Below are 9,901 nucleotides of genomic sequence, written 5' to 3' on the forward strand. Positions count from 1 at the left end.
CAGCAGTGACACGCACTACATCTGAAGGATGTAGAATCATGCAGAATACATTTCTGCTATTTATGTATAGAATTTAACGAATTCTAGTTTTGAATACCACTTAAAGATTCTGTTTCTGTTCCACTATAGGATCATCAAAAGAAATTGTAAAGATTATAATGCAAAAAGCTTTTCAGGTTTCCTGAACACTCCTCCTCCCTTCATTGGCTCGTCAAACACATAGTCCCGCCCCCACACTCACATAATTGGTTGAATCGGTGTTGCTGATGTTGGGCTGCACAAGATTAGCAAAGAGAGCAAGTATTTTAACATTGCATGAATTCAATTACACATCACCTTCATCACCTTTTATAATTCTGAGGGTGAAAATAAGATGATGTAACTTGTTCAATGTTAAGATAGTTTCTCCTGAAATCTGAAAACAGGAGTAGTGTTTGGAAAACAGGTTAAAAATGACTCTTATGAACCGGTTCTTCATAATCTCGGATCCATAACTTATGAATCATTTAAATGACTGAATCACAGAATCCATCAGAATGGCTCTTAACCCTCTGAGGTCCGAGGTGATTTTGGGGCCCTTGAGATGTTTTGGCATGTCCTAACATTTGTGCTTATTTCAGCTACATACTGTATAGCATACTATTGGTCATTTTCTTTTGGTATTCAGCACTAACTGTGCTACAATAATATGTGAGCAAGATTGATCTACATGTTTGCATTTTTTTAGAAAATAATGGTTTTTAACCTGTTTTCCGAACACTGCTCCTTACATCACCTCTAATGATCCCTTGAAGAGTTATTTTAGTTAATTTAAGGATGCTGATAAAAACAGGATCTCTGTATACTAAACGAACAATAATGTATCTGGTAATATATTTGTATACTTATTTTAAGAGCTGCTTAATGATTGAGTGAATTATGTCTTTTATTTTCAATGATTAATTATTAAGGACCGTTTCATATTTCATAAGAATCATTTGTTTGTGAATCACTACACTGGTTGAGCTGTATGTTTGTTGTTGTGATCAACCAGTGAGGACAACGCAAAATAAATATGTTTTGACTTTTTAAGTGTCTATTTAGCATGCATTTTCTTTTCTTTTCTTTTCTCTTTTCTCACAGCTGATTATTTTGCCTTTCTGCAATCATCAGAGTTTTTAAGTATGACATTATGTCCACATTAGCACAAGAATACCGACGTTCAAGAATCATTAACGGATCTGAACCTCCTTCATTTCCAGTGCTTTGTTTAGTTTTTAAATGCCTGCTTTGTTCAGACCAGATTGTGGAAGCTCTTTTTCTCCTCTTTGCATGTGATTTGAAATTAAATACATAAAGTTAATAAAGTGAAATGAGAGTCGGAGAGATTGGTGTTGTGTTAGCGGGGAATGATAGCGATGCCGGGTGAAATCACAGAGCCGTCAGCATCTGCGCTGGGAATTCAGTGCGCTAATCGACCAATTAGAGCCTTCGGATTCGGCGGAGAGACGTAGCACAAAGCCCGGCCTGTCATTTAATCAAATGAATTATAATTTAAAACCGCCGGAGTGCAAGTGTGCTGTTTGCTTACGTTGAATAATCACGTGTTTGTTAAAAAAAGAAAAACACATTTGCTTTAAAATTGCATTACAGAAATAGGATTGAATCCCAGCTGTCTGAAACAAACCCCTGAATCCATTTGCCTTCAGGCAGATATTGATGTCGAAATCTAAAAGTACGTACAGCGGCCGAGCGCGTCCAATCGTGGTGCAGTGGGCCGTATACAAAGAAGCAATTAATATCGAGCCGAGAACGGTGGCCTGCAACGTCCTGTAATAACATGGTTAGACCAAAGGTTAATGTGTTGAATTCAATATGCATGATGCATCCCCATGCGTTTCAATGAAGCAGTCCAAAAAAAGAAAAGAGAGGTAGTCAGTAATCAAAGGGCTCCCTGTGCAAAGTGAAATTAATTATAAGGGCCTTCATAAATTCAATGTCATGTCTTAATCTTCCGCTGGTCCCCTCCCAGCCGTTATCAGCTCCGCTGGAGGTGGGCCGCACGCTCGGGCTCATCTAATAAACGGCTGTGTGAGTCCGCTCGGACCAGAAAACCCTTTAGAGAGGACATTATGAGTTCTGAGATGTGAACTGCTGTGATATTTAATACAGTCGAGCGGTCTGGTGTGCATCGCATGATCAAAATAACAGTAATCCCTTTGAAAACATGAATGTGTTAAACATGAGCTGAAATACAATGTCTGTATCCACAGCTTCTTTAAAGGAGTAGTTCAGCCAAAAATGTATGTTTACTGAAAATGTACTCACCCTCAGACCATCCAAGATATAGTTTGTTCATCTGAACAGATTTGGAGAAATGCATCATTCCATCACTGTCTCACCAATGGATGCTCTGCAGTGAATGGGTGCCGTCAGAATGAGCGTCCAAACAGCTGATAAAAACATCACAATGATCCACACCACTCCCGTCCATCAGTTAACATCAACAAAGCTGCATTTTGTAAGAAACTAATTTATTGTTAAGGCAAATTTATTATCAAACCGCTGCTTCCAACTAAAATACAAGTCTGTAATATCGCTTCCTCCAGTCAAAAAGCGGTCTGGTCTGAATCAGGAGAGAAATACGCACAGATTAAACACTTATTACAAGCCAAAATGGTCAAAAATAGTTGTAAACTGATATGTTAGTGGATTTTGATGTGATAGGAGAACAGGGGATGGACTTATACATTGGAGGAAGCGTTATTGTGGATTATGGACTCGGGAAGCTCAAACATCTTAATAATGATTTTGTTTCTTACAAACATGCAGCTGTTTGCTCTGTAAGACATTAACTGATGGACTGGAGTGCTGTGGATTACTTGTGATGTTTTTATCCGCTGTTTGGACTCTCATTCTGACGGCACCCATTCACTGCAGAGGATGCACTGGTGAAAAAGTGATGTAATGATACATTTCTAAAAACTGTTTCCATGAGGAAACAAACTCCTCTACATATTGGATGGCCTGAGGGTGGGTAAATTAGCATTTCTGGCTGAACTATTCCTTTAAACATTTTAAAGGTGTTTGTTTAGCGTGTATTTTCCTGCTAATTTTCACAGTAACAGATATGGCTCAGGTCAGTGTGAGTCTTTGGGTTTTTTTTTTTTAGATGTTTTTGTTGGTACGTTGCATCTGATCGCTTGGTAAATAACAACGCAGATCTCCTCAATAAGATGCATGATTTGAGGAATCGTTCATGTCTAATTGTGTTTCACACTGTGGTTTAACACTTATGGTTTGGGTTTTTGCACTTTAAGTATTCGTGGAGGAAACAGTCTTCACTGGTGAAGGGCAACAACATCATAAACACCAGGTTATGCTGCTTGTCCATTGAAGTGGATGACAGTGCTAACATGCTTTCTCTCTGGTCCTCTTTCTGCAGGCATACTTCCGACAGGGTGTTGCCCTTCAGTACCTGGGGCGCCATGCGGACGCCCTGGCCGCCTTCGCCTCGGGACTGGCACAGGACCCCAAGAGCCTGCAGCTGCTGGTGGGAATGGTGGAGGCCGCCATGAAGTCCCCGCTAAGAGGTACACGGCGTGTTTGCACAGGTTTTGGGGTCAAATTCCTGAAAACAACCTCTTAAATACAGTATATTAAATAGTGAAAAATCTACATGAATGGGCCATATATTATTGTCTTATTTGAAATCTACAAATGCCGAAAGCTGAGTAAGAAATTATGTAAAATAGTATTTCAGATGAATGAGAAATATAAACTGAAGAATCAACATGCTATTTTGAGCTCCTCCGGTGTAGATTCATCGGTTGACTATAATGAGCGTGATAATGAGGGTTCAGCGTGTATAATGTGCTTCATTTAGAAACCAAATTCATTTATGAGAGGTATAGGTGCACATTATGTGTTGTTGTTGTTGTTGTTTCAGATCATGTGACCTGCTCCATCATTTTGAGTCATTTTTATGCACTGAATGAAAGTCTCAATTCACTAATAGTGGAAAACTGTGTTTCTATGTTTATATATATATATATATATATATATATATATATATATATATATTAAACTTTTTTTTTTTTTTATTGTTTTGAAGCTTCCAAACTATTTATACATGTTTGTTTGGGGGGCAGAATTATGTGATTAATTATTTTTTTTAAATATATAAATATACGTGTGTGTCATTTACTTTTTTTATATTTCAGAGAATATTTATATGTATATTTTCTACATAACCTTAATAAATCATTATATCTACTAATATATATTTACTAATATATATATAATAATTATATATGCTATTATTTACCAATATATCTAACATTTGTATGTATATTTACTTTACGTGATTTTTATTATAAACATTTCCTGTGTATATATTATACATAGTTCTCACTATTTCTACAATATTTCTCTAATTTCCATGTAGTCATGGCTAAAATGTTGCTTAAACATAGCAGCAGAAATTCAGCACTTGTGAATGATAGCACATAATAACCTCAGAAAGTGTTTGTGCAGCTGTCTGTGGCGGGACGTTCTGTGTGTGTTTATGTGCACGTGTGTGTCTGTATACCACATCCTCTGATGGGCCGCTAGCCGTAAGTGTTTGAGAAATGCTTTCGGGATGCCCCGATGTAAATCACAGTCTCAGAATAAACAGGGTCATGCAAACAGAGAGAATGTCAGAATGATGTCCCTTATTTCCCCCTGTTGTCCCTCAGAGCCAGACGAAGCACTGTGAGCCACGGAGAGAGTAGATTATGTTGAACAGTCTCTCCAAATCGGCTCCGGGCAGAGGGGTGATCGCTCGCAGCCCCTGGGCTCGCTGATAACAAGAGACCCACTTTCTCCCACTCTCTCGCTTCCCCTCATCCCTTTATCGCTTTTGTAGCACCCTTGTGTGAGGATTTGCATGTGGGATTACCTAACTTTAATTTAATTGTTCTCCTCCTGGCTCCACATCATCAGAGGTGCCATTCAAAGCCCTTCTGCTAAGACGAGAGGTGAGACGCTGCGGAAAACTGAGCCGATTGTGTTGGGCTGCTCGCGTGGGATAACAGACGCGCCTCTTAGCTTTGTGTTGGAAAGTTGCAGACTCTGGAAATCACACTCAGAATAATTTCAGCCTCAGCCAACTGGTGTCTGTTGAGCTGGCTAGCTCAGTTTGTGATGTGCAGAAGTCAGTCTTCAGGAAAACCTCTATAATTAATGGCCGGAGGCATACAGTGTGCACGGGTTAAACCGAATTAATACAATAGAAACAGAATTCAGTAGTGAAGTCTGAATGCCATATTGCAGTGTGTTTGAGCATGCATGCATGTAGGATATGTGTTGTGATAGATCATCTGCTGTAAGTGTGTGTGTGTGTGTGTGTGATGGATTTGGTATAAGACGTTCTGGCTCTCCTTCTTAAATCTGTCGTCTAATGGTTTGATCTGTACTGCAGTAAACACTCATGACCACATTACACACTAATTACTCCAGATCCTAACTAATCAGAAGTCTGATGGATACTAAATACGATAAATACTGAAGTGATGCATCATTGAAATGGTCTGCAAACATCTAAATGATGCTTGTACTGTATCCTCAGAGGTTTCCGCTCTCTCTTGATGTGTTTTTAGTCCGTCCCAGCGTGATGAATTAGTGCGGCATCTACCTGAAACCTACAGAAACACTAGATCTCCTCCGGATGCGCAGTGAATCACAGATATGGAAATCCACACGGAAATCCACACGGCTTAGTTTAGGAATGGTAATGTAAATAGACTAAAAGAAAGTAAACGCAATGAAATGCAAGTGGGTGTTGTTGTCAGTCTCTGTTATTATTTCTTTATTTAGCTGCTTCCCACGAGACGGCAGACAGACACGTCAAAGCTTCTGTTTCACATGGCAAAGCCTCTCGACAGAAGAGAGGGAGGCGGCGGAGAGAAAGAGAAGGAGAGATAGGCACCTAGAGGCTCATCATTAAACCCACTTCGCCGTGGCGGGCTGCATAAGCACTTCTGCGCTCTTGTTTATCATGCCCGTGTCTGCTGTTAACTAGATTCACACACACACACACACTCACGTCCGTCCACAAGCCAAAGAGTTTCTCGTCATTCCGATTTATGCAACTGGTAAAAGTGCCAGGCTGAATGCAGTTACGGGATATGAATGCATTAGCACGAATCCAGAGGCGTGTTGGTCGCCCGCCCGCGGCTGAGGACGTTCACGCCTGTCGGCTACATGAGAAGAGGGAATATAACCTGTCGGAAATCACTCAGTGTCTTTTTACAGTGTGGAGATTCATTCATGCTGAAATGGGATAGATTGTCTATTGAATAGCTAATAATTATTTCTTAATTTACAATAGATTTCTATTTCAAATAAATGCTGTTCTTTTGAACTAGCTTTTCATTAAATAATGCTGGGGGGGGGGGTCATGATTTTAGACATTACAAAAAAAAAAACTGACTCAATTTGTCTGATTTACCTACAAAAACTTTTTTTTTTTTTTTTTTTTTTTACATATTTTTGAAAAAAAAAAAATCAGTTTTGAGCCGAGCTGGTCAGAAAATTTCTAATTTTTTCTGATTTATAATCTTGTCAGATTTAGTCTAAATCAGGCCAGATGTTTGCCTCCAGAAAATGTCTACTTTTGTCTGATTTACCAATTAAAACCTGTTTAATTTGGTGACATTGTCCAATTTTGTCCAATTCATCATAAAAAAACTGTAATATTGTCAGACTTAGCAAAAAACGCAACAATTTCATCTAGTTTTCACAAGATTTTGTTTGATTTACCAACAAAACCCATTAAATTGTCAGTTTTAGCAAAAAAAACTGTTTTGTCTGATATTGAGAAACTTAATTTTTTTTGTCAAATTCATAAAAAAAGTCTGATTTAGCAAAACAAAAAAATTCAGTTTTTGGTCTGATTTACCAAGAAAAACTGTTTAATGTTGATGTTTAGCCAAAAACAGCCCAGTTTGTGTCCAGTTTGGTGAGAAACTGTCTAATTTTGTCTGATTTGCTATAAAAAAAACAACAAAAAAAACAACAACAAAAAACATTGAAGATGGTCAGATTTAGCAAAAAAAAAAAAAAAAAGAGCTAAGTTTTTTTTTCACAGTTTGCTCTGAAAATGACTATTTTTTTCTGATTTACTAATAAAAACTGTTTAATCATACCAGATTTAGCTAAAAAAGGTTCAATTGTGTCAGATTTAGCAAAAAACTGCCCAGTTTTGGCCAGTTTCTTTAAAAAGCAAACCAGCAAAAACTGTTTTATACTGATGTTTAGTCAAAAACAGCCCAGTTTTTTTCCAATTTGGTGAGAAACTGTCTAATTTTGTCTGATTTGCCATACAAAAAAAAAAAAAAAAAACTTTTTAAGATGGTCAGGTGTACCAAAAGAAACATTTTTGTCCGATTTGCTCAGAAAATGTTTTGTTTTGTCTGAACAAACAAAAACTGTTTAAATGGAGTACCAAAAAGCATTCTTCTAATAAATCATAAACAACGATACAGCAATATATAAGTTATTTTCTAACACTGATAGTTGCTGATTGGTCAACACAGTGTTCCAGCTGTGATCAAATCTGGGGTATGATATGAAAGCTCTTGAGACAGTACACATGTGTGCAGCCGTGATGAAACATGCTGAATTGGCTATCAAACACACCCAGAAGGACAGTAAGAAATACACTGCACAGAAAACCCAGAGAAGGGCAGATAAAAACAGATCTTTGTGGGTCCCGCGGGGCAGCGGGTGACACTCGACTGTGGCCCGTCGTGATTTATGACAGTGTGTGCGTTTCTCTCTTTAACCGTGTCTCCTTCCTCTGCCGGAGGTCACCTCTACACATATGGCATGCTAACCGTACCCTGGCATGCTAAATCTTACCACATAGTTACACATGGGCTTCTTTTACGAATAAGCATTTCTAAGGTGAATATTTTACAGAGTAACTTCCACAAGAAGGTCTGTATTGAGTTTCCGGCGATGAATAATCACCGAATCCACATAATCCACTGAACATGCAGTGTTAGCTTTACACTCATTTGTTCTGTGTTAGTACAGTATAAACGAGCTCGTGTTTAACCTGCTGAATCACATTTTTGTGATGTGTAAATGAATTGAATACAAGTTCAGTCACCAAATGACAACTGAATGAGCTCTTGCTGAATCTAGTGAAATAAGGTGAGAAAATGAGAAAATTGACCCATTTATATCAGATTTAGCATTGAAATTTGTCTAATTGTTTTTGTTTAAGTAAAAATGTAGTGTTTTAATATCTAAAACTGGCTAAATTAGTTTTGTTTCTATTTAGTCTCAAATCTAACAACAAGAACTGTATATATTGTCAAATTTAGACACACAAAAAAAACACTTGTTATGGCAGATTTTGTCAGAATCTGTCTACTTTTGTGTGATTTACCAACAACAATTGTTTAACTTGGTCAGATTTGGCCAAAAACAGGCCAGATTTTGTTCAGTTTGTTGAGGCACTGCATAATTATGCCCAATTTACCATCATAAAGCTGTTCAGTATTGTCATAAATGGCAAAAAAAACTAAAACAAAACATTAAAAAATTGGTGAGAATTTACCAACACCTGTTTGATAAAGTCAGATTTTCTCAGAAAATGTATAATTTTGTCAGAATTAAAAACAAAGCACTGTTTAATATTATCACGTTAAGCCAGAAACAGCTCATTTTTTCTCCAGTTTGCTCAGAAACGGTCTAAGTCTGTCCAATTTACCAACAAAGAATGGTTTAATTATATCAGATTTTGCAAAACATAGAGAAAAACTGGCTATTTTTGTCTTGAAAAACTCTCTCAACCAACAAAAACTGTAATTTTATGAGATTTCATGTAATTTCTTGTTATATCTAACAGCAAAGTTTAGTTTTTTTTTTTATATCTAAGTTTTGTGTATTGGATAGTTAGTAAATGTCAAATTTGCATTAAGCGTGTGTTTCAATGTTTAAATACTGTGTTAAATCCGAGGAGGTTTTTTTGTCACATGCTTTCTAACTCTGTCTCTCATTGCATCACTGCAGAATCCCTGGAGCCGACCTACCAGCAGCTGCAGAAGATGAAGCTGGACAAGAGTCCGTTTGTGGTGGTGTCTGTGATTGGTCAGGAGCTGCTGACCGCCTCCCATCACGGCGCGTCTGTGGTGGTCCTGGAGGCGGCGCTGAAGATCGGCACCTGCAGCCTCAAGCTGCGCGGCTCTGTTTTCTCGGCGCTCAGCAGCGCTTACTGGTCATTGGGCAACACGGAGAAGAGCACCGCCTACATGCAGCAAGACCTGGAGGTGGCCAAAACTTTAGGTGAGCGTCTCTTTCCAGTCTGTGAAGACATCTGTGAACTTCAGCATCAGACTGTAGGTTTTTATTGACCATATGACCATATAGTTTGAATTAGCTTTAATTTTAATATTTTCATTTTCATTTTTAGTCATCCTGTTTGTTATTTCTATTATTATAATTATTATTTTCTATAAAATATTTTTATTATTTAGTTTTAGTAATTTTTTAACACTTCCATTTCCAATTTGTGTTTAAGTATTTTTAAATATAAGTTTAATCTACTATTTATATTTTATCAATATTAATACTGATTATGTTATGCCATGATGCAAGTAATTCTGTATGTATGCAAATAAAGTTGGACATACTTATATATGCAGCTTAATATAAGGAGCTGGGTGAAAAAATAGTTGCATTTTTTTTAACAAAACAAACAAACAAACAAACAAAAACTGTAAAAAAAAAAAAAAAAAAAAAAAAAAACTGTAAAAAAAAAAAAAAGTTATGCCAAATTCAATCTGAAATGAAAACCGTTTATAATTTACCTAAAATAAATATATATGAAAATATTAAATTTAAACTTTTATTTGTAATAAATAAAATG

The 9,901-nt window shown here is 37.1% G+C and overlaps 1 protein-coding gene across 1 annotated transcript in view; it reads left to right on the forward strand.

The window, feature by feature from the left end:
* The window catches only part of LOC113099906 (tetratricopeptide repeat protein 28-like), a 219,433-nt gene that overhangs the window by 138,172 nt on the left and 71,360 nt on the right, over nt 1-9,901 (forward strand). Inside the window, 2 exon segments of the mRNA XM_026264812.1 lie at nt 3,425-3,572; nt 9,046-9,318. Coding sequence (XP_026120597.1) covers nt 3,425-3,572; nt 9,046-9,318 — 421 coding nt within the window.

This window comes from Carassius auratus, unplaced genomic scaffold, assembly GCF_003368295.1.
Source record: "Carassius auratus strain Wakin unplaced genomic scaffold, ASM336829v1 scaf_tig00217085, whole genome shotgun sequence".
Classification (NCBI taxonomy): domain Eukaryota; kingdom Metazoa; phylum Chordata; class Actinopteri; order Cypriniformes; family Cyprinidae; genus Carassius; species Carassius auratus.